This window comes from Spermophilus citellus (genome assembly GCF_964194105.1).
Source record: "Spermophilus citellus genome assembly, chromosome: 6".
Taxonomy (NCBI): Eukaryota; Metazoa; Chordata; class Mammalia; order Rodentia; family Sciuridae; genus Spermophilus; species Spermophilus citellus.
In genome coordinates, this window is record NC_138187.1 from 90561035 (window position 1) to 90586177 (window position 25143).

Here is a 25143-nt window from a genome sequence, read left to right on the forward strand (position 1 = left end):
GAAAGAACGATCAAGGCTTGCCGTCAGAGAAAATGCCCGTTTATTTAGGAACAGCTCTGCATATTTATAGAGCCGGGGGTGGTTTGACAGTTATGACAGTTTAATGGTTGAATGGTTTGACAGTTGGCTGAGGTGCTTTCTGATTGGTAGGTAAGGATCATGTGAGCCAGCAGGGCTCACCATTGGACAGCAGGATCATGTGAGCCAGCAGGGCTCACTACTGGACAGCTCTTCTTGGGGGATGGGAAAGTTAGTCTTTGGAGCCAGGGCGACTCCCAACACTTACTATAAATTTTTATCTCTATCCTCTCTTTTCCCTCATAACATCACATCCTACACTACTTCTGTTCCATCTTTGTCCATCATTTGAAATGGTAAATGCTTTTAGCAAACTTACTATTTATATTGTAGACAATAATTGAACACATAATTTCTGTCTATTGTGATAGAACTTAGATGCCTTAATAGGAGCTATTAAGTTTAAGTTTGTATATTATTTGCATTGGTGCTGTTAATATTGGTCTCCCCCTTAATGGTGAGGTACTGGTAGCCTTCGTTGACACTATAAGATTACAGGGTAGAAACAGTACTGCCTCAGATCCATACCACTAGATGGGAAGACACACAAAGAACATGAAAAAAAAAAAAAACCCAAGAGAACAAGGGGTTAGGATTGTGGCTCAGCAGTAGAGCACTTGCCTGTCACAGGCAGGACCCGGGGTTCGATCCTCAGAGCACCACATAAAAATAAAGGCATTGTGTTGTGTCCATCTACACCTAAAAATATAATAAATATTTTAAAAAACCAAGAGAACAAAGCACCTCAAACAAACCAAGAAGTTCCAACAACAGAATCCATAGACTGCATAGTAGAAGAAATGTCAGAGAAAGATTTTATAATGTACATAGTTAAGCTGATCTGTGAAATAAAGGATAGTGTAAGGAGTGAAATCAAAGAGAATACAGGAAGTGAAAGATCACTTCAATAAAGAGAGATTGAGGAAGAAAAATGAAACAAGCAGAAATCCTCAAAATGAAGAAATCAATAAAACAAATTATAAATTCAATAGCAAACATCAACAATAGAACTTGGAAGAACACTTGGAAGACAGAACCTCAGACAAATGAAGACAAAATATATACTCTTGAAAATAAAGTTGACTGCACAGAGAAGATGGTAAGAAACCATGAACAGAACTTCCAAGAAATATGGGATAACATGAAAAGACCAAATTTAAATTTATCAAAATAGACAAAGACATGGAGATACAAACCAAAGAAATGCACAATTTTCAATGACATAATATCATAAAATTTCCCAAATCTAAAGAACAAAATGGAAAATCAACTACAAGAGGCTTACAGGACCCCAAATGTACAAAATTACAACAGACCCACACCAAGGTACATTTTAATGAGAGTGACTAATATACAGAATAAGGGTAGAATTTTAAAGGCTACAAGAGAAAAATATCAGATTACCTTTGGGGGGAAATGAATTTAGGTTTCAGCTGATTTATCAATCCAGAACCTCAATGCTGCTTTTGTTCTTCACACAAGTGTGACCTCATGAATCTTATGGGAAATTCTTGCTTTTTGTCAAAATTTGATTGAGGCTCAAAAATTCCCTTTTCTGTCTCATATCTGGAATTTTCCGTCTCCTTTGGGGGACAAAAGTATTATTAAATGCTTGGTTTAAAGTGGCTTGCTCTTAGTCATCTTTTTAAAACAGGTTATCAAAGTTGTCATTTAAAACAAGATCATTAATGTTGACATTTTAATATGACATATTTGTATCTTAAGTTTTTTATAGTTTTCTTTTTCCTTTTTTAAAAATTAGAGCTTTATAGTTATATATTGTAGCTAAGTTCATCCCAGCAAAATCATATATGCATGGAAACTGATTGCGGTCATGATCCCCCTTTTCCCTCCTATCCTCCCTCCCCTCTCCCATTCTCTCCTTTCTCTCCTCTACTTGACTTGCTTTCACTCATGGAGTTATTTGTATTTGACTGGTTCTTTATGTTATGTATCTTTATGTTATCCTATATCTCCCTTTTCCTTTCCTTTATTTAACACCAGCTTCCACATATGAAAGAAATTTGACCATTGAGTTTCTGAGTTTGGCTAATTTCATTTAGCATGATATTCTCCATTTCCAACATCTACCAGCTAATGCCATAATTTCATTCTTTTTATGGCTTAGTAAAACTCCATTGTGTGTGTGTGTGTTTATGTATGTATGTGTATATGTGTGTGTGTGTGTGTGTGTGTGTGTATACATATATATATATATATGTATATATATATATACATATATATATATATGTGTATATATATATATATATATATATATATATATATATATATATACATACCACAATTTTCTTAATTCGTTCAACTATTGATGGTTATATACATTGAGTCCACAATTTAGCTATTCTGAATTGTGCTGCTAGAAACATCGAGGTGACTATCACAGTAGTATGCCAATTTTAGATCTTTTGAGAAAATATCAAGGAGAAGGATAACTGGACCATGTGGTGGTTTCATCTCTAGTTATTTTTCAGGAAACTCCATTCTGCTGTCCAGAGTGGTTGTGCTAGTCTGTAGTCCCACCAACAATGTACAAGTGCATCTTTTCCCCCAGTACATGTTTGTATTCTTGATCATTACCATTATGACTGGAGTGAAATTAAATCTTAGTGTAGTTTTTATTTGCATTTTTCTGACTGCCAGAGATACTGAACATTTTTTCATGTACTTATTGGGACCATTTGTGTTTCTTTTTTTGAAAAGCTTCTGTTTAGTTCTTTTGCCCATTTATTGATTGGGTTTTTTGTGTGTGTGTGTGTGTTATTTCAGTCCTTTTATGTTATGGATATTAATCCTTTATCAGAGGGGTATCTAGCCAAGATTGTCTCCCATTTTGTAGGTTATCTCTTGATACTCTTAATCATTCCTTTTCTATGCCTAAGCATTTTATTTATTTATTTATTTATTCTTGGTTTTATTTCTTGCACTTTGGGGATCTTGTTAAGAAAGTTGGTGCTAGTGCATTTTTGTTGGAGTATTGACCCTGTTTTCTTCTGAGTATTAACCCATTTCAATTTGAGTTTTGTGCAGGGTGAGATACAGGGGTCTATTTCATTATTCTCATATGGCTCTTCAGTTTTCTCAGCACCATTTGTTAAAAAGGCTGCCTTTCTCCAAGATATATTTTTGACACCTGTGTCAAATATCAGGTATGTGCATTTGACTGTGTCTTCTATTCTATTCCATTGGTCTTTGTTTATTTTGATGGTAATACAATGCTATTTTTGTTACTATAGCTCTATAGTATAATTTCACATCAGGCATTGTGATTCCTCCTGCTTTTCTTTTCTTACTAAATATTGTTTTGGGTATACTGCATCTCTTACTCTAAATAAATTTAAGAATTATTTTTCTAATTATTGTTTTGGGTTCTATATGGGATTTAATCTCATGGAGTATTTTCTCCATGTAATTGGGTATATTGACTTTTGGGGAATAAATATCATGATATCTTCTTGTTGGATTGTTCCCTTTACTAAGATGCAGTGGATTTCTTTGTCACTTCTAATTGATTTTTTGCTTGAAATCTGCTTTGTCAGATATGAGAATAGCTACTTCTGCTTGTTTCCTTGGACAATTTGTTTGGAATATCTTTTGCTATACTTTCACCTTCAGCCTGGGCATGTCTTTGCCTATGAGTCTCTTATAAACAGCATACAGTTTAATCTTGCTTTTTGATCCACTCTGCCAATCCGTTTCTTTTAAATGGGGAGTTGAGACCATTAACATTCAGTGTTAGTATGGATATGTGTTTGTGGTTTCCTGCCTTTTTTTTTTTTTTTTGGGTATATTCTATCCCATTTTGATTGTCTTTTGTTGGATTATTCTTCTATCAAACTTCTGTTTGTAACCTTTTGAGAATCATTTTGTATTTCCTCTGTGTAAAGTTTATCTTTGAGTATTCATTGTAGCACTGGATTGGTGCTCATTAATTATTTTAGCTTATTCTTGTCACAGGAAATTTTTATTTCCCCCTCAAATTTGAAAGTAAGCTTTGCTGGGTGTACATAGTAACATTGGTGGTGGGAAATCTGCTCAGCTCAAGGCAGCTGGGAAGGGTGGAGAGACAGGAAGGGCTCAAGGGCAGATATAATACCCAAGGCCACACTGCCCCAGCCAGTAGAATTCACCACTTCCCAGTAAGTGGAGTAAAATTATAATCCACTGCAGAGATCAGAGCCCTCATGATCCAGTCATTTGCCCTCTGAACATGCTACAATGCCTAACACATGAGCTTTTGAGGACACTCCAGATCTAAACCACAACATTCTCCTTTTGTCTGACATCCTAAATTCTAAAGAAAAGCTGCACCTAAATGATCTAGATGTTACTGGCTAAATAATCTTTCTTCAGATTTACAGACCCCAGAACATGTGGTGCACCTTTGGATAACATCAGAATGTAAAACACCCGTTCTTACTCTGCAATCCTGAGCATCAACTAACACACAATCCATAAACTGTTGAGATGTTTAACTGCTGAGGGCCATTACGAAGTAGGAAATTTCCTTGCCAGCGTACCCCATGTTAATTTCGCTGTTGACATTGCATGTAAGGTGACCTTGCTCAAGGAAGGCGGATCCGGGTTTAGAGCTGATCAGGTTTGAGGAAGTATCCCGGTCATTGGGTTTAGGGCGTTCCCAGTTTAAGATCTTGGATTTTAGGGAAGTTCGATGTTGAGGATTATTGCTGCTGGAATTAGGGCGTTCCTGCTGCCTGAGCTCCCGTTGAGTTCTCGTGAGATTCAGAGAGCATTTTTGGGAAAAAAGCCTCGTGGAGTAGGTGAATTGGGTGGCAGCAGAACTGGGATTGCCCCAGAACGTGTGTGGAGGCCGGTGTGAGTTCGGGAATAAAGAATTGCTGTTTGAATCTACAAAGCTGTGTGGTGGCTCGTGATTCTGTGCCCAGCCAAGACTGCGGCATTTAACTTAACAGAAAAGTAACATATTTGTCTAAATAACTGAACAAGGTAGCCCAAGGTCAATTGTGGTGTTCTAGCCAGAAAGAATAAAAGAAAAAAAGGAGAGAAGGAAAGACACTCCTTCCTGCCTGTTGTCCCAAGGCTGCACCTCCTTTCCTACCCTATAAAAGCCCTGGGGCATACCTGGGTTCTCTAAAATGGTCTTTTGGGGGCAGGTGCTGTCCTTGATGAAACCTGATTTCCTCTGCACCAATTCTCCTCTCCTAATATTGGCTTTCAAGCAGTGAGCAGGTAAGAATTGGCTTCAATAATACCTCTCTATTTTTTTTCTTTTTTATATTTTCTTTCTTTTTTTCTTCTATTAAAATAAATACAAATTGAAAACACAAATCCACTTAAAAGTTTTTCTCTTGGCATTTCAGCTAAGATCAGAAAAAAAAAAAAAAAAAAAACTTCCAGTGAATGGGTTTTGCCCAGTTGCATGGCATCCTAAACACCTAACAGTTATATTTTAAGTTTGCCTGGCTGATTATTGCCTTAGGGTAATAAAATGGTTCTATCTGTCTTCATAACTACTCTTATGCCTTGGTCAAAATTTTCATGGACATGGAAAAATTAAAGTGCATGGTTGTGGAGCAAGGAAGGAGTAGTTAGACACTGCCTGAGAATATGCAGGTGGTAGGAGACCCCCAAATGCCCCTGCACTCCCCAGAGTCTTTAAAGACAGTCTTTTTATTAAACCTTTCCTTGGAGATTTGGTCAATCCATACAAAACTGACCCCAATTCTACCTCTGCCATGATGATTCTCACATGAGGCTGTTGTATTAGTAATAGATGTCTTTTTGTGGCAAAACCCTCTCTTGGGGCCCAGAGCCCCAAGAGATATTCCTACCTCTAGGAGACAATCTGTATGAGGAACTGAGCAATAGCCTGCTCTTATTGAACAGATGCAGAAACTGAGGCTCTGGAAAGCAAACTCATTTGCTCAGTATCACAGAACTTGAAAGTCACCACTACTGACTACAGAACCTGCTCTCCTAACTCAGTTGGCCCAATGGGGATAAGATGGGAATGGAACAGACATGGAGGGAAGCCATCCCCATCCAGCTCCTATAGCCGCTGGGACATCACACCCTGCCTACCCTGAGTCTTGCACCAGAAATGCCGACAGGCTCATACTAAGATGGAAGTGGAGACATGTGAAAAGGGGAGAGGCTATAAGGAGCACTGTGGGCAGCATTGGACATTCTTTCTTCTTAACTTCCCTGGGTAGGAGCCTGAGGTCAGTGACAGAAGCTCTATCACCTAGGGTCCCCAGAGACTTGGTATGGAACTGTGTGTAGAATGAGGCTAGATACTCTGAGGGGTGGGAAAGGCAGCACTCAGTGCCTCAGACCACCTCACACTCGGCTCACCTGGGAGGCCGCTTCCTGTTACAGTGAGGGAGGATAGGCCATACCAGGGGGTATGGGGGGCAGGAGCCATATTTCCTCTCTGATTTGGGGTTTCCACAAGAATAATTTGACTTACTAGAAGACCTTATTTAAAAATAGTATTAAAAATTAAAATTTAGATTTCAAAATAAGAAAAAAAAATCTCTGTATTGACGAAGATGGAGCTCTAGATTTACCGGTTTCCTTTCCATACAGGTAAGGAGTTTGCTTTAAGATCACGTAGAGGGTGCACTGCTACCTGTCCATCTAGGAAGCAGGATATCTTTTTTTAGAGCATAGAAGCCACATGGATTAACTTGCATGACATGATCCTTCAGAACTGTGGGGATTCCCTGGACAGTTCCCAAGCCCTGAGAAAACTACACTCTTTCCATTTCTTAGATGACACTTAGTTCTTTGAATTTCTCGGAGAAGCAGGCTCTGCTCCAGGCAAGCATCCCCTGACACTCACTCTGTTGTCCTATCCCTGGCTAACGCTGGTCTATGGCAACCACAGAGCCTTGCAGAGGTGGCTCAATGGTGCCAACCTTTCAATTTGTGTGAGCACAGCAGCAGCCAGAAGAGACGCTCTCTCAGAAATCTATGTGGAAAGGATAGTCTTTGTGGCTTTCAGTTCTGAAAAACAGAAAAGTGAATAAAAAATAGAAACAAAGAATTATTATTTTAAGAGAAACATTTGAAATGACATAATTATGTATTTTTAATGTCCTAGATTATAAATTAGTCTTTGACTTCATTTGGTGGCCCATTTTCAAACAAGTAAGAATTATGGTAAGAAGGATTAATTAACCTAGAATTTATGTTGTAACTAACTATGAGTCAACCATCCAATTGGAATATTTCTCTGTTTATTTTACAAAGGAGTAAAAGAGGCATATTTACGTGGGGAATGTGGCCAATCGAAGGTTCCTGTTAAGACTCATGATTTCATCCATATGATTCTCTGTTAATTCAAAATCGAACACCTGGAAATAAAATTTTCAAAGGAAATTCACTCATTCATATTTAATTTGCATACTACCTACAAACCACTGTAATATACCTGCAAGGGACAAGAGGATGGGAAAGAAATACTTCATCAGGCCTCTGGAACTTGCCCTGCATCACGCCAACCTGGCCGAAATGCACTTTGATTTGAATCCCTTGGTTGGAGTTGGCTTACCCTTGGCTACTTTAGGAAACCTTGAAAAGATAGGACACATGCTGCTTTTATCTTTTGGAAGTAAAGAACATACGGAAACAGTCAAAAGGTGCAGCAAAGTTTTTTCCATTGACCCACCTTCTCCCCTGCAAAAGACGAAGCCTTTGTTTCATATACCCCACCAACTAGGGAGCCACCTGCCCCTGAAACTGTTCACTATCAGCATCAATGTCACAGAACCATTCTTATGAGTAATCACGTTTTGTTTCTTCTGGAATAGTATTCTTGCCCCCTCCCATCCTCATTCACACTTGAAGATGATGACAGTGACCCACTCCCACAACAACAGTGCTTCATGAGTGTCACCCAACAGTGTGCAGGGGCTGATCAGAGAAGGGCACGAAGGCACAGCAAGTGATTCCAATATACCCTGGTGGTTGAGAGGCCTGTGGGAGCCAGCCTCTACCCCAGGAGATGACCATCTTGAAGCCATGAGAAATTGGTTACACACAATGTGGGAATTCTGATCGGAGGAGCAGATATGCTAGTGGAGTAGTCTGGGTTAAGGAGGGAAGAAAACAGCTTTAGAGAGTCCCTAAGATCAGGCGGTTGTCTCTGGCTGGCCCAGGGACAGCATCTTCCCCAGTGGGTGGCTGACTTAATGCAAAGGAACAGGGCACCCTGGCTGTGCCCCAAAGTCCTAGAGTCAAATCCATTTCCATAAGGGGTCATGCCAATCCAAGGCACTGAGAGCTGAGCTGCTACAGGTGAACTGAAGGGCAGTGTGGCTCTTCTAGCGTCTGCCAAACCTTCGTGCAGCTATGAATCATCATGGGTTGGAGGTCCTCAGATTCAGAGAGTCGGATGATCTTCTTGAGTATCTGACCTTCCAGCAGCAATCCTGGCTGCCCTGTGGGGGCTGAGAGCACCATAGCTGGGCCCAGGTAGGAGTCAATGTCAGCTACTGTATGCCAAATTCTAACCTCTGGCCCAAGACTGGGCCTAGGTTCCAGAAGCCTGTCAGAAGCCATCTAAGAGAGAACTTTTACTTGCTAAATTCACATTCCTCACGTATGTGAGTTGGCTGGTCACCTTTAGCTGATTTGAACTGTTTAAAACCAGGATGCTCCAGGAATGATGAAGGGTAGTGCACAGGTGGCAGGTGGGAAAGGGAACCTGTGACCCACAGGCAAGGGCCCAGTCGGGAAAGGACTGAGCACTGCAAGGTTATCTGCCCCATTCTCAAGGTCTCCTCTTGAGAATGTATCCTCATGGATACCCTGCCTCCACTACTGGGAATGCAGCTCTTGCCAACAAAGAGGCTGTTCCCAAACCAATCAGCCTGACACACACACAGTGAGCCCTAAGGCATCGGCACTGCCCCAAATAGGTCAATTGGTGGGTACATCTGGGCATGCATGCTTTGTGCCAGCTATTGTACTGAGCCCCGAGAATCCAGCAGTGCCTCGCACAGGAGATGGGAAGCCCAAAGACTGACACAATCTCTGGGCAGAGAACTATGTTTACTGCAGATCCAGGCACCTAGCAATCCCCAGCACACACAGGTCTACACTGCACTGACGTTACTAATGAGTGTGGGCTACATGAGACATTTTCCATGATGATGACTAGCAGCTAATGCCAGGCCCTTTCCTGCCCCAGGCACTGTGCCAATCACTATGTACATTATGTTTAACTCTACAGTATCCTGTGAGATGCACCTGATGGGAACCAAGGCTTAGAGAGGACCCACAGCTGCTAAATGGTGAGTAGTCCTGTCAGATCTTAAGTCTGAGATCTTAACTACTGTGCTATGGAGTGTGCTCTGGGTTGAAGGCACACCTAGTTCTAAAAATAAACTTCACATACTTCCGTGATTCTTGGTTGAGTTTCAAAATGCTGTCCTTACAAGAACCACCGTCTTTCATGTTTTATACATATTCTGGTAAATAAAGATACCTACCCATTGGTTTTTCACTCCTTCCTCCCTAGTCTTTAGATGGGAGTCAGGGATAGATCCTTCAACCAACACCACTCAAGGTCCATGCTCTCCTGCAACCAGCGAGCATGCCTCCATGTGGCAGATGGACGAGGTGCTACCAACCTTCTTCCTCTTCCTCATGACCATGTTGCTGGTCAACATCCAGCCTCCCTAGAGGGTCAGTGTGGCCCCATCATCATGTCAGCCCACTGAATGTGAAAGGAAGTGAGGTGCACTCCAGAGTCTGGCCTCCCCCAATTTCTCCCATCAGATCCATTTCCCTCCTTCCCGTGGTGGGCTGCATGGCAAAGAAACTAAGCTCTGGTGGACAGGGAAGCTCTGAGATGGAAGGAGCCCAGGGCCTTGGGTCACTGAGAGAAAGATTGATTGCCAAGACATTGCAGAGGAATAGACAGCAGATGTGTCAAGGCCACAGGATGCTGGGCCTGTTTGTTATGGTGGCTAGCCCACCCTAATATAAATTCCCAAACCCTCTAGCATCAAAGAAAGAAAACACCTACCTGGATGTTTTCTTGAATCCGCTTTGGGTTGGTAGACTTGGGAATCACTATCAAATTCCTCTGGATCTGAAACCGGATCAGAATCTGCAGAGGAGAGTTGACATCACACAGTGGTATTCTCATGAGGTCAAACCTAAGTCATTTCCCTAACAGCTTGAGCCTTACTATAGAGCAAGAGTCCACAAGTCTCCTTCCTGCTAAGTCCTTGAGAAATCTCACTGGCATTTTCCAAACAGTTCTCTCGGTAGTAACTGCCATTGGCCCAAGGAAAGGTCAAGGATGTGCTCACACCTTAATGGGATTTCCTTAACATGTGTCTAGTCTCCAGAGAAATCAGGGCAAGAACAAGCCATTGTAATAAAGGACTCTTCTGTTCCCTTTTGCACTAGATTCCCATGCAGATGGTGGGGCAGAGGGGACTGCCTGCGAACTCCTCCTGAGTCCTGGCAGGGGAGGGCAGGAGCACAAGCCTTGAATCAATGGGACTATGAGGCAACGACTCACTTTCCACACTGGGAAGTTCTGGTGAGTCCTGGACTCATCCAGGTGAGCTAAACCTTTCCTAGAAACTGACAAGCCTCAGGAATTCAGGAGGGAGAGGATGTGGGAAAGTAGTTCCCAGGTGTGACAGCCCTCCCCAGTACCTGAGCACATGACTTGTTATAGTGATTTGCAATTCTCCGAATCGTGGGGTTATTCAGCAAGTCCGTTCCCTCCCTAGAGAGAGACAGCACAGGGGGTAAGCCAGCACAGATGTTTCTTTCTTTAAAATAAAACCTTTCCCCCAAATGAAAGGTTCCGAATTTTCTTATCACAATACACACTCTCTGTTGGAAATTTGAAGGATGCAGAAAAGCACATCACCCCAAATACTTGTCTGGAGAAAATCACGGATAACATTTTGGTGATATCTACATATCATCCCTTTTTTCATGGCATTTTGAACTTCTTATCAAGAACCACGTGGCAACAAAAACCACCACGCAGTGGGCTCTCCAAGCTGTGGCAGGCCCAATGACACACAGGCCCTCTAATGCCTCAGCTGTCTCCTGTCAGACCTGGCAGAGGTCTCCAGCACTGCCAGGTAATCTTGTGATGATGGTGAGAATCTCAGAAAAGTATATCTCCAATACCATGAAAAGGTGGACATTGAACACATGAAAACTTCACTACAAGAACTTTTGAAAGACTATGATACATCTGTGGGGAACCATTTTTTCAAGAGCCATTTATTATGATTTATTAAGTAGTTACTGTGCTTCAAGCACTGGGCTAGTTAGAGTCCTCAAAGGGTCCCTAAGGTAGCAAATACCGCCCAATTTTCTTTCCAAAGACCCATGTTGTATCCCTTCCTTTGCTGGCTCTCCCACTCATCCATCAGAGCCCCTTCTATCCCAAAGTTCAGCTTTGATATATGACCAGCCTTCCAAGTATTCCTTGGCTGCTACCAAGTTCAAATACATATGCCCCATTTCATATGGAAAACATGCAAGTGATAAAATTCAAATAATTTCAGCCTGTCCTAGGATCCTAAAATGATCTAGGCACTGAGCTAAGTTCTGAGAGCAGAAGAATGAATAAGATACAGTCCCTGCATTCAGGGGACTTTACCCAGTGGGACAAAGTAAGAATAAAATAGTGACAAGATGGGGTGGCATGGACTGTGTGAAGGAGGGCTTCCTGGAGGAGGTAATGCTGGACTGAACTTCATTTAGAAACAGGAGGGCATAAATTGAGAAAACATAGATTTGTGGGTAAAAAGATCAGTATAAGCAAAGGCACAGAGAGTAGAAAGACCCTTTTCTACCCAAGGTACTACCGGTAGTCCTGTGTGCTTGATGCAGTAAAGTTTAGCAGCAAGGGGAGGGAGGAGGCCAGAGGCAGCCAGAGGCCAGGCCAGCTGCAGCTCAGGGGCCAGCCAAGACCTGAAGAATTTTTGAGCAGGAAAGTGACATGATTATATGAAAACAGCTACTTCAGCTACCCCTGAGCAATGCACTGGGATGGGATGGCTCTGGGAAGGAGCTAAGGTGCTTCTCTAAGAACCCGAGGGAATCCTTGCTTCACCCAAGTCGAGATGGTGACAACAGAGATCAAAAGACATCTGAGTTCTCTTGGCACCATAATCAATAGGTCTTGGTGGACCATGGGAATGGGAAAGATGATTTCCATAGTTCTGGCTTAGGTGGCTAAGTGGATGGTGGTAACTGATAAAGGAACACAGTACAAATTCAAGGCTGGGGGGAAGATAACACATGGAATTAACATTATCTAGTGAGTAAGAAGTCTGTGAAAAGTCCCGGTAAAGAAGTCAGTAGCTGACTGATTTACTACTGGGGAGCTCAGCAAAAGGGGTCACTTGAGGCTGGTTATGTAAATTAAGAAGGGAAAAAGTGACTCTAGCTTCTAGTAACAGTTTCTTATCTCCAGCCCAGGGACTTGGGAGGTGTGACTGCCCTTTGCGAGCCCCCACATTCTGCCCATCCTTATTGACAGAATTCTTCCAGTTCTCCAGATGAAAGGAGAGGGTGGCATCTATTGCTGCCAGGACTCCAAATAACACAGTCACTGACTCATCCTTACCTCGAGCCACCAAGAGGACGGTAAGCAGTCACAGACACATCTCTGGCTTTGCAAAAGCTAATCAAATTCGTCTGAGTAAGATATGGATGGCACTCAATCTATAAACAGAATCACAGCATACCACACAATTCAGATAACAGCATGCTAAGAAAGTTCTAAAAAATGGGACCGACATTGGTGTCTTGGTTACCGTTGACTAGCTGCAGGCCCCAGGCAGAGGCCTAAATACCCTCATCTGCATGTGAGCAGGCTGGGCCATGCCACGGCCACAATGCCAGGTCCTGTAAGGGCCTACAAGTCTGCAGCCTCATAAACACCCACTTGCTGTAGCATCACCTGCTTGGTGTGGCCTTCCTCAGTCACTCAGAGAAAAGCTGCTTCATTCTGTGGCTCCTACCTCTCTCCTGTCCTTTATTTTCATCTACAGTACCTAAAATTATCTGATACACCCCATATATTTCATTATTTTGTCTGTTGTCACCAGGATTTAAGTTACATGAAAATAAGGATTTTTGTCTCAACTGGTTTTGTTCATGGGTGTACCCCAACACTGAGAGCAACGGAGACATAGAGAAGATGCTTAGCAAATATTTGTTGAATAAATAAATGAAATAAAGGTATCACATATGACAAATACACACTATAGGTGATGTTGGTGAACATTTTGAGAAACTTGAGAGCAGGGTTGTGGTCCCTTCATATGCTCTGAATTCTCCTGGCTATTCTAGATTATAAGTGGACTTAAAATAAGTGTTTGTTCAGATGGAATTAGAAAGAACTATGCCTGTCCTCTCAGGACTGTGTGTGTCTAGCAAGGTAAGTTTTTGGGAAAACCTAGAAAAGTGGCCCTGTTTGCTGTTCTTGTGCTCCTGGTTGCTCACAACCCTGACAAGGCAACAGCCATTCTTAGGTATTTAAAATGCTGCTCAAGAAAAAATTATGGAAAAAAAAATTCTGACTCAAAACAGAAGCTGTCATGCACATAAGTAGATTGTGTGCACATGAGGTCTTAGAAAAGGCTGCACTGTCTTAGAAGTCGGGGGAGCACCACTGCCTCTCCAGCCCAAGCTCGTCAGTCACTGTCTTCATGACCCCATAGGACTTACTCCTATGGGGACTAGCACAGGACATAGAGTTTACAGAAGGCTGAGGATCACGTTTCTTGTTCTGGGTGCTGAATACCGGAATATGTTCACTAGTGAACACTCCTTGAGCTACACTCTTTATGACTTATGCACTTTCTGTATGTATGTTATATATCACATTTTTGAAGAAAAAATCTTATTTATTGAGAAAAAGGAAAGAAAAAGAAGAAAGTGATGCTCTACTCTTAATTTTTGCAAACTGGAAGCTACCAAGTGCCCACCCTGGGGCCAACACTAGTAAAATGGGCAAGTTCACTATCTGCACAGTGGAATTCCACACAGAAATGAGAAGGAAGTCTGTACTCCCACGTGCATGTGGAGGGACCTGACAAACAATGCTGTGGGCAAGAACCCTGACACGAGAAATGATGGCACGTTACTATCTCAACTATAAATGTCAATGTCACTGAACATCAGAACAGTGGCTACCCCTGCAGGACAGGGATACAGAGTGGAAAGGAGAAGCAGTACACTAGATGCAGGTTGGAGCTATGCTCAGTTTAAAGAATGTACAAAGCTCAACTCACAGGTGTGAGCGTTTCTGTCTATGTAAATGAAAAGTTTAAGTAAAATAAAGTGTTGCAAAAATGCTCTTTGGACATTCAAAGCCAGTCAGTCAGATTAGCAAACAAAATAGTCCTTTGCTCCCAAGTCTTTTCTCTGCATTAAGAAAAAAATATGTACCTCTACCTCTGCAGCCTGAGGGGCTGCGCTGAAGGTATTGGGTCATCTGTCCCTTTCTTGCTGCCAGTCTGCAAGGGCCAGGAGAGGCAGTGGGAAGGGCTGCTTTCCTCTGATAAGGAGGAGGGGCCTTCTAGGACCTCCCCTTCTGAATACACCCAAGGATATGCCTACAGGTGTGCATAGAGAATCAAGCTCCAGATCACACCCTACATGTCAATGGCACTGTCCAATCATACAAGGCTTTAAGATAGCCGCTTGCCTGCTCACCCTAACTGCTAACTTAAGTTATAATTTTGACAAACATGGGAGAAAAACACCTCCTTCGTGATTCATGCATTCTGCCATTTCCAGCACAGCCAAACAGAGGTAACAGCTGGGCAGCCAACTACCCTACTTAAGCCCTCCCCATCCTCCTACCAGCTCACCTGGTTAGTTATTGGCTTGAACTTCAAATCAGGCTTATTCAAAAGACTCTCAAGCTGTTCATGGTTGAAGTTTGACACACCAATGTCCTTCACAAGCCCTTTAATCACCAAGTCCTCCATGGCCTAAAAGAACAAAGGACTTTTCTGTATGTACAAGCTCTGTCTATTTTTCTGATAAACTCCCTCTCTCACCAACTCTGCATGGACTTCTAAAACTGGATCCACCCCAAACTGTAAAATATTATACTTGAAACTTCAAAACCACACTGTTGAACGTAAGGTCTAGTCCCAGTTCCATCTTTTAATACATTTATTTATTTATTTATGTATGTATGTATGTATGTATGTATGTATGGATGTAGGGCTGAGGATCAAACCCCGTGCCTCACATGTGTGAGGCAGGTGCTCTACCATTGAGCTACAGCCCCAGCCCCCAGTTCCATCTCTTAATAGCGGGAGACACTGGGTAAATTACATGACCTTGATAAGCCTCAACTTCCTGTCATTTCTCTCATGTCTCTAACTGGGTGACCCCAGGTTCCCCCCTGGCTTCACCTTGCAGCCTCACACCAGTGGCTCCAGATGTCATCTCCTGAATTTAAGCTCTGTCCTGAATTCAGCAAGTGCATTTTCTTCCTGGGCTTCAAACATGACCAGGCTCTGTCCCGCACTGGGCCAGCTCTGCTAGAGCCCTCAGGGAATCTTACCGGGCTCTCCCTGCACCAGCCTGCCAGTTGGCATCCAAACACTCAAATCCACCACTTCCCTGGTTCCCCTCACCACTGTCTTGGGCCCTCACAACCTGTCTGTCATCTGGACCCTGAAAACAGGGTTGGTACTTGTTGACCCTCTCTCCATTCGATTCTCCCACCTCCCCATTTTAAGCATTTAAAATGCTTAAAAGAGAACTAAAAGGAACTACCACGTACTACTGGTGGCTATCATGGTGTAACAGGAACATGGAGTTTTGAATTTTCTTTTTTATACTCTTCTATATTTTCTGAAACAAAAGTGTGATAATTGTAATTAAAAATAAGTAAACTTTGGGTGGGAACAAAGGAGGTCTGTATTAATTATTCCTAAAATAATATTTCAGAGAGACATACCACCATAAGCGAAAGGTAATAAGAAAGTCATGTGAGGTCTCCGAGTTCTTCAGGTCTTCTTTCCTAATTTACACTGCAAATACTGTGTCTCAAGTAGACAACGCAGGGTCTGAACATAAGGTGTTCAAGTCTCATACCCATTCCTATCTGGAGGTGTATCACCAGGGATGATGTTGCCAGAGGAGGTGTCTCAGCTTACCTCCCATGTTTTCAGGAAGCTTGTATCACTAGGTATAACTATACCGCTGAGATCCAAAGGGACATCTTCTTCTCCAGGCTGTGAGAACCAGAAGAAAGGAGCTTACTGGGGCTTGTGATCATCCCTGATTAGAAACTAGGGGGACAGAGAATCCAGATGTTTTGGAAGAGCTCTGTTGTGAGACATCCATCTAAGCCTTGGCCTTGTCACTAAGCAGTACTAATCTGGCTTGACCACTTCCGTTCTGCAGGCCTCAGCCTCTACTTTGATGAAATCAAGGGTTGTGAAGACTGAGTGGTCAGCAAAGTCTATGCCAGCCTTTAAGTTCACTGTTCACTTCTCACAAGGTAAGAAATGAAGATCTTGGTTCCCTGCTTATTGTTAAATGTTTAATAACTTCAGACTAGGAATGGGGTATTAACGGGGATCTCCTTCAAGTCTTAAGTCTTCTTGTGACTCCATTACTAGGATCTTTCCTTTTCTTAGAATCACCATCACGATGATAGATAATGAAGTGAGAATCCAAAGGTTATAGGAAGTGAAGGGTAGAGAAAGATACCCTAAAGTCTCAAAATCTAGAGTTACCCTTAGAGCAGCTGTAGATATTGCTTTGTAATCTGCCCCTTGTTCATTTACAGTCCTACCTCACTAACATTGTCACAGGGCAAGTGGCAGAAAATACATATCCATTTATTAATCCTTAAGCATTAAAAATTTTGAAAGTTCTGGCCTGATCCATATTTTAGAGGTATTTTCTGTGTTAATGAGAAGTAACTGTTTACTTCACAGCTATTTCCCATCTTGATATTTTTTTTAAACACCCACATAAGTCTAACCACTTACTGAGCAGTACCTGGAAGCCCATTGGCCAGTGCATCAGGTACAGATCCAAGTAATCCAGCTTTAAGGCCTTCAGACTCTTTTTGCATGCCACTTTCACCAAGGACGGCTCATGATAGGTGCACCACAGCTACAGGGAGAAGGGAGACCACAGTCACACAGCCACCATCCAGAGCCAACACAGCATCCGCTCCGTTTTCCTACAGAGCTACTCTCTGGAAGACCAAAACATTCAAGTTGAGATGACAACAAATACAACAGGACAGGTTCTCAGGAGAGGACAGTGGCAGCACCCTTAGCAAAGCTCCACAGGAGTCTACACACAGGACTTTGCTGCCTCCCTCCTACTCAGGGGACATTCAGGACACCAGAAGACATTTGGTGGGAGGGCTGATGGTTATTTGGATCCACTGAAACCATTACAAGAAAAAGAAAACCATGCCATTGGGCAGAAAAGATAGAAGTAACAATCAAACGTTTTGTTTCCAATGCAAATAGGCTTTATGTTCAAGGTTCTCCGTTACTAAGGTAGATAACCATGTGGGTTAAACCAGATGAGTTAACATATGTTGCCTTATATTAATGTAGATATTTCCATCTCACTTCTAGGAAATAGGAAAATTTATGATTGCTTTTCTCCTCATTACTTCTCCTATATTTTTATTAATTGTGACAGAAGCTGACCTGAAGGCTCTATCACAGCAAGTGAACACGAAAATTCATAAGATAAAGTAAAAGAAAGGAGACTAAATGAAATCAAATGACAAGTATAGTATATTAACAGAAATGGGGGGACAGACAAAAACAAAATGCAAATACATCACATTGTTAACAGTAGTTGCTTCTAGGCAGTAAGTATATTGACTGAATTATTTTTTTTATGACTTTTTGAAATCCCCAAGTTTCTGCTGCTGGCTGTGATCCACTCAGAAGTAACCCATCCTCAGACTGCAGGGCAAGACTCAGAAATCCCATTACCCATCTCACTACCTTGATATTCAGAAGTCTCCTTTCTTGGCCAAGCATACACCAAGGCTTCTCCTTTAGCCTCTTCCCAGCTTAGACAGCAACAATGAATGATAAAACTTAACTATATTTCAGTAAAACAGAAAGGCAAACTTCCTATAGAGAGTTCACTAAATCTCAGAATTATGGGAGTTTGGATTTGGAATTCATTCAGAAGATTATCAGATTCAAACTCTCATTTTACAAATGCTGACACTGTGACTATGAGCTGTCCAACAACTAATATTCACAATTCCTGAATGACAGCTAGAACTTGGACCCATGACTTCTGGTCTCCTGGTTTTAACATTTGCTTCAAGGTCAAAAGCAAAGGAATTCATTAATTCTGTACTACTTAGTCTACCTCCTGTACTGTTTAGAAGGATTACCTTTTTAAATATCCTTCGCACTCATTCCCTTCTTCTGCGTCCTTCTCCCGCTGCAGTTTAGGCTTTCATCACTTCCCACCTACACTGCTCTTTACTGGTCTCCTGCCTGTCTCAAATGCATGCTCCTTTCAGCTGCTACAATATCCAATATACAACATAAATATCACTTACCTATAATACACACTGCCTGACTTAAAGACCTCTTGGTTTTACTTTGTCTCCAGAAAAAGGAAAGGCTCCTTGAATAGCATACCAAAACCTTCACAGCCTGGCCCAGCCTCATTTCTCATCACCCTGCCACCTCCCACTGTGTAATCCAGGAACATCAAGCTTCTTACAGATCCCTGCATCTGTTCTGTGGTTCATTCCCTGTGTCTATATGCAATCTGCTCCCTCGGTTTGCAATTCCATCCTGAATCTTCTTTACCTGCACCACTCCCAGAGCTTCCTATTCAGCAGATCTGCTGGGGAACTTGGAATCTGCATTTTTCCAATCACTCCAGGTAATTCTGAGCTTGGGAATTTCTGTATAGACAGAATTCATGAAGGTTGAAACTTTATCCTACTCACCTCTGGAACCAAAGTGCCTATTACTCAATCAATTTTAATTTTAAGAATGCACCTAATTGAAATAATAATAATGGAAGGGAGATCAGTAGAGATCAGCAAGTGGATTATGAGGAGGGGAGGAAAAGGGAAGGTATTAGGAAATGATAATGTTCAAATTATGTAATGTGCATGTATTAATATGGCATAGTGAATTATACTAATATGTATAATTATAATGCCCAATAAAAAATAAAAATATATGTTAGCAAAAAAGATGGAGCAAGAGAACTTAATAATAATAAGTGAAAAAAAACAGGCTGTAGAATAATGTGTTTGGTGTAGTTCTGCTCCTGAAAAAGCAAACAAACCAATACCCTGCATATGAGCACATGCACTGCATGAACCAGAGAAAGTGCAGAAGATTGTTCACATGAATCAGTCAGAAAGATGAAGACACAGGATTTGGAATGTGGCCAGGGAAGAGGAAAATGATTAACTCTGTTTTTAGACATCTTTGTATTATGATAAATTATTATAGAAGAAAAAAAAGAACATTTTACCAATTGGGGGATCTCTGCACTCCTACCTGAGTGATCAAATGCATAATATGAAGCAAATAAAGCTACATACAATATAACTTAGCATGTTTATTAAGCTGTGATACTTCTTGTTAGTTTTGGTTCAAGCAGAAAACAAAGCCATCTCTTCCCATCAGGAGACTGGTGAGTGCTCCAAGCAAGGCAAGTTCAGCTCTTCCATTGCCTAAGAGTACAGTGGCGGGGACTCCACTGTCCCTGCAGCTAAAAAACCTACCTTACTGACAACAAATAGGTCCTCTCGTCTCACGACACCCTCCTTGATCTTTTGTCGAATTCCTGCTCCTATCTCATTCTCGTTGTGGTATAAGTAAGCACAGTCAAAGTGCCGGTACCCAGCATCAATGGCCACCTTCACTGCCTCAGCAGCTTCTCCTGGAGATGCCTGCAAAATCAGCAGAAGAAAAGTGTTCCATCAAAGTCAGAGAAATGCAACCCCCAGTTCTCTCTGACCACCTGAGAATAGAGAAGCAAATGATACATACTTACATAAAGGTAATCTACCACACAAATGAGCATAGGCCCAAATCCACATAAGTAGTCTGGATCCCACAGCAATAGAGAAATTCAGAAAAGAAAGCAGTTACTGCAAATTGAGCTCTAGCAAGGCAAGAGACTGGAACTATGGGAAGATTGTGGGAGAAAGTTTACAGTCTCAGTAAACTGAGGATTCTTATATCCTCAGTTGAAGGGTAATTGACAACATCCTCTGAACTTCAACTATAAAATATATCAGTATAACTGTCTTCATTTAACAAGCAATAGATTCAGAGTGGCTGAAAGCTAGTAAATCAAACATCCATCTTAAGTTGAAAAGAGAAAATAAAAATAAAAATGTTGTTAATGAGCTTGGAAACAAAGATATAAGAGAGAAGACCAGAAAATCTAGAAATAAGTTATTTGAAAAACCTTAACATGATAGACAAAAATTCTGGTAAGATTAGTCAAAATAACATCAATTTTAAAAAATAAAATGACATGAATGAAAAGCAGGATATGAATATAAAATAGATTTAAAAGAACATATGCCCATTTGAATCAAATGTATGATAAGTCAAGATCATTGTAATGTTTTGAGCAACTAATAAAAAATAAATAAATAAAAGGCGGCTTTCTGAAACCACACCCCCCACAAAAAAAAAACAACATATGCCAACAACTTGGAAAAATGCCAGGAAATAGAAGAATCCCCAGAGAAATTTAACTCAAAAAGAAATAAAATTTGAATAGTTAATTATTAAAGAAATGAAGCAACTAGAAATAAAAGAAAACCACAACTTACAGAGTTCTAGAAAATTTCCAAGAAGAATAATCCCAATTTATCATGAAATCTTTCACATAACAGAAAAAGAAGAAATTCTCTTAACTTGTTCTACAACACTAACATAAAAGTGAAATCAATTTAATCCATCAAGATAGCTACCAAATATCACACTCCCGGCTATTTGCTGAGAACCAATACGAACAAAGCATATCCTTGACATTCAAAAGTTGGCTGGCAGATGGGAGAAATAATTTAAACTTTGGACTAGCAGGGACTGAGTATTCTAAACCTGACTCAATCAATAACTCCCATTTGACTTTTCATATGAACATCTTTTTATCAAGGACTAAATTTATTTTTTTTAAGAGCACATTGGTAGTCAGTGCTGTCTTTCAAATCACAGGCAGGGATTACAAAGTTCAGGCAGGGAAAGGTCCAAACTGCTAATACTATCAGTCACTAAGGGGGTTGTTTCTAGATAGGGAAATTGAAGTTCCAAAGTTTGTTTTTAAAACCAAGTTGGCAATTCTAACATTTCCTTATCTCTTCGATAGAGATAACCTTCCTGGGCTTCTAGTCTTCTGCCTTACCCAAGCCTAACAGCCTCTCCTCTTGTCTTCCCCAAACTTAACATCTTCAGGATTATTGACTTGGCCTGGATCTCACCTACCATTTTGAAATACCTAGCTGCACTCCCCATTTTCAGACAAGTGTTTGCCTAAATATTCCATCATTTACACAAAGGGGTAATTCTACATTACAAAAATAAACCAGACTCAGAAAGAACCATTATTGAATATTTTCTCTCAAACGAGGAAGGAATGGAAGGAGGGGAGGGGAGGGGAGGGGAGACGAGAGGAGACAAGACATAAAGCAGGCTACTATTAAGGAAGGGGAAGGAGAACAGGAGGAGGGGCAAAGAGGACAGAAACAGCAGTAGGGAGGGTGGATATGATCAACGCACTGTTTATGAATATATGAAACTGTCATAACGAACCCCGTTATTTTGAACAATTATTAGAGGATAATAATTATAATTTTAAAAGGAAAAAAAAAAAGATTTTGTTTTGGAAAGTTTGGGCCCGCCCGATTTCGCAGCAGACGGGCACCTAGGCCCCTGCATCAGGTTTCGGAAGGTGGGAGGGGAGGCAGGCCGCCCTTCCTTCCCCTTCCCACGGAGCACAAATGACAGAGGGACGCCACGGGACCACCAAACCCCAGCGGAGAGAACTGCGGGCCTGGAGGGGCCTGGAGGGGCCTGGAGGGGCCTGGAGGAGCCCGGCAGCCCGGCGGCCCGGCGCGCCTGGGGCTGGGGCCTAGGCTCGGTCCGCCCCTCCGGCTAGCCAGGCCGCCTCACCTTCCAGGTGCCCAGGCCCACTGCGGGGATCTTCGCCATGGCTCCCGCCTCGGGTCCAGACCTTCGCCAAGGACCGGACCCGGCGAATCTCCGCGGTCTAGATGAGAGGCGACCGGAGTGCAGCGCGGAGGACCTCCTGATTGGCTGGAGCTGCGACGGGATGGAGTCGGCTCCCCGATTGGTTGGCGGCACTGATGCGGCCGGGCCAAAGGGCCAAAGGGTTCTCTGATTGGCCGGCGGTGCCGCCCGCCTCCTAGGGGCCTGACCACCTGTGTTCAGCTGTGCTTCTCCGCTCCCACAGTCACGTGGCGTCTCCTCCGGTCTCCTAGCAACGTGGCTGAAACTTAAAATGGATGTTGGGGAAGGGGACCCCAAGGTTCCCGGGCACTTTTCAAGCCCAGAGCTATCCCCAGGTTACTTTTGGCTAAGAGCCTGGGATCCTCCTCTATCCACCACTTTACACCTGGGTCTAGGGTAAGCCTCTCACCCCTGGGGAAAGAACCTAACAGAAGGAAATAGGAAAGGCGGTGGGACAAACATGCGTAGGGGGTCCAGCCTCTGCTGGGATCCGTCCTCTGCCTAGGGAAGTGTGGGCGGGGGTGGGGGGAGGAGGTAATTTTTGTTGTTCTGTCATTGCTAGGATTTGTCAGGGAAGAGTTTCTGTGGTCACTGTTCCATGTTGAACAGGGTGTTTCTCAAGGTATCAACCCCGGTTAGCAGTTCTCCTTACAGGGTATTGTCTGGGGTTTAGGTTAGGCTGACTGTCTTGCTGGGTCTGAGTAACCAAAGGTGACTCTTGTACTAAGGTGGGAGATATGTTTTAAGATGTTGTTCATCCTAACAACTTCTACCCCCTGTGGCTCATAACAAGCATTTAGTATCTTTCAGTTTCTGTGGTCTATCAGCAGCTTGGGACTGTGGTCTCCACTGAGGCTTGACTGGGATAGGATCCCCTTCTGAGCTCATTTACAAGTAAGATTCCATTTGCAGTGAGATCTTTTCCTTTTTTTAGCTGGGAACCTCCCTCAGGTTTTTGAAATGGGGGCCTCTCCATATGATGCATATTATAGCTCAGCTTGTTTCACTAGGGCAGAGTTGAGAATGGGAGGAAGAATATTGGACAGAGGATCCAGACAGAGATGTAATTCATCTTGGAAGGAACATCTAATCACTTCTGCTATATTCTTTTGGTTAGAAACTAGAGACTAAATCCACCCTCGGGAATGCGGGGATTGTTTAATGAAATATGTACCAGGAAGTGGGGGTTGCTGGAGCCTTTGTAGGGACTACTGGAAACAGGCCAAAGTGAGACACTTGTGTCTAAATATAAGTAGAAAGGGAGGCCCTTGGAAAGTTTAATGCCAGAGGGGATATCCAAATTTCATTTTCTTTCTTTTTTTTTTTTTTTTTTAAGAGAGGAGAGAGAGAGAGAGAGAGAGAGAGAGAGAGAGAGAGAGAGAGAGAATTTTTAATATTTATTTTTTAGTTCTCGGCGGACACAACATCTTTGTTGGTATGTGGTGCTGAGGATCGAACCCGGGCCGCACGCATGCGAGGCGAGCGCGCTACCGCTTGAGCCACATCCCCAGCCCCATTTTATTTCAACCCTGGTCTTATGCAGATTAGAAAATGAGTCCAAGAAGGTAAGTGACTTTCACAAGATCCTGTAGCTGGAACCCCAGGATTATTTTAAATTGTATCGCATGCTGTGTCCCATCCCATTTTGTAATTCTTCAATCTCTAAGTTTATGCATTAGCTGCATGCCATTTCAACTCATGGGTTTTAAAGGCACTATTTCGTATATCTGTTGGTATCTCCAGGAATTAACGTCCAGATGATCCCCATTGAGCAGATGGGGAGACAGAGGAGGCCCTGAAAGGTATAATGACTTGTCCAGGGTCTCAGAACTGGGGAAAAAAAAAAGGAGCCATGTCTTAGCTGTCTCCTTAAAGCTGCGCCCTGGCTGCAGCCAGATCTTCACTAGAGGCTGCTAGGGAATCAGGGGCTGGGGCTTCCTTTTCCTTTTTTTCTTTGGAAAAAGCATTCATATTGGCAAGTTTTTCCTTCTTGCAGGACCATCAGAGTCTACATTACTGCTATGAGGATTCTCTTGTCTTTTGACTTCCTCCCACTATGGCTACCATAACTGACCACTGATTCCTCCTCAGATTCTCCTGTGTTCGACCCCAGTCCTCTTCACCCTTGGACTGGACTCTAGGTCCTCCAGCTGGGCCTCACCTGAAAGGGGCCTGCATATTCCCAGTGAGGGCACATTCTCAGGTAATGAGGGGTACTGTGACCAATCACCCAATACTGAGTAGTCTATTCTGTCTTTAACCTCGTCTTATAAATTTTAGAATCAATTTGTCAATATTCACAAAATGACTTCATGGAATTTTGATGAGAATTGCATTGAATCCTGAAATCAATTTTGAAAGAAACAACATCTTCACAATATTGTGTTTTCCTGCCCATGAACTTAGGATGTGTCTCCATTTATTTAATTTTCTCATATTGTTCATCAGAGTTTTGCAGTTTTCTGACTACAGGACATGTACAGGCTTTGCTAGATTTACACCTAAGTGCTTTGTTTTGGCGGTGCTAATATAAATGATATTCTGCTTCTAAATGTGGATTTCACATGCATTTATACTATTATATAGAAAAACAATTAACTTTTGTATATAATCCTTGTGTCTTGCAATTGCTTATGTTTTAGGAAGTGTTTTTGCTGATTTTTCTTCTTCTTCTCCTTTTTTTTTTTTACATAGATAAGATGTCACTTTGTGAACAAAGATGATTCTATGTCTTCCTTCCAATCTGTAATTCCTTTCTTCCTTCTTTTTTTTTTTTTTTTTTTTTTTTGTCTTCTTGTATTATCTGGGT

General features: G+C 42.1%; 1 protein-coding gene across 3 annotated transcripts; it reads right to left on the reverse strand.

Annotated features, from left to right (window-relative positions):
• Positions 1-1395: 1395 nt before the first annotated feature.
• On the reverse strand, positions 1396-22413 carry AKR1E2 (aldo-keto reductase family 1 member E2). Of its 3 annotated transcripts, none has more exons than XM_081299631.1 (11): positions 22257-22413; positions 19853-20020; positions 17110-17226; positions 16257-16334; positions 14952-15074; positions 12698-12795; positions 10759-10831; positions 10115-10198; positions 7354-7436; positions 6923-7086; positions 1396-1661 (listed from the first exon to the last, which is right to left on the reverse strand). In XM_081299631.1, the coding sequence occupies exons 1-10, from the start codon at positions 22293-22295 to the stop codon at positions 7044-7046; spliced, it is 906 nt and encodes a 301-aa protein (XP_081155757.1). In that variant the 5' UTR covers positions 22296-22413; the 3' UTR covers positions 1396-1661; positions 6923-7043. The 3 variants fall into 3 exon arrangements, with proteins under 3 accessions (XP_081155757.1, XP_081155756.1, XP_081155758.1); XM_081299630.1 differs by lacking the exon at positions 1396-1661 and adding an exon at positions 2854-4571 and having other exon boundaries at positions 5024-7086; XM_081299632.1 differs by lacking the exons at positions 1396-1661; positions 10759-10831; positions 12698-12795 and adding an exon at positions 2854-4571 and having other exon boundaries at positions 5024-7086.
• Positions 22414-25143: the final 2730 nt, after the last annotated feature.

What these genes read in the sequence shown, in the direction of transcription:
- AKR1E2 (XM_081299631.1), bottom strand. Translation starts at nt 22,295, where the DNA reads ATGGCGAAGATCCCCGCAGTGGGCCTGGGCACCTGGAAG. An exon ending in ACCTATTTGTTGTCAGTAAG is followed by an intron (nt 17,227 to 19,852) that starts GTAGGTTTTTTA and finishes TTCTCCCTGTAG; the next exon opens with CTGTGGTGCACCTATCATGA. An exon ending in GGATTCAAGAAAACATCCAG is followed by an intron (nt 7,437 to 10,114) that starts GTAGGTGTTTTC and finishes TTTTATTTCCAG; the next exon opens with GTGTTCGATTTTGAATTAAC.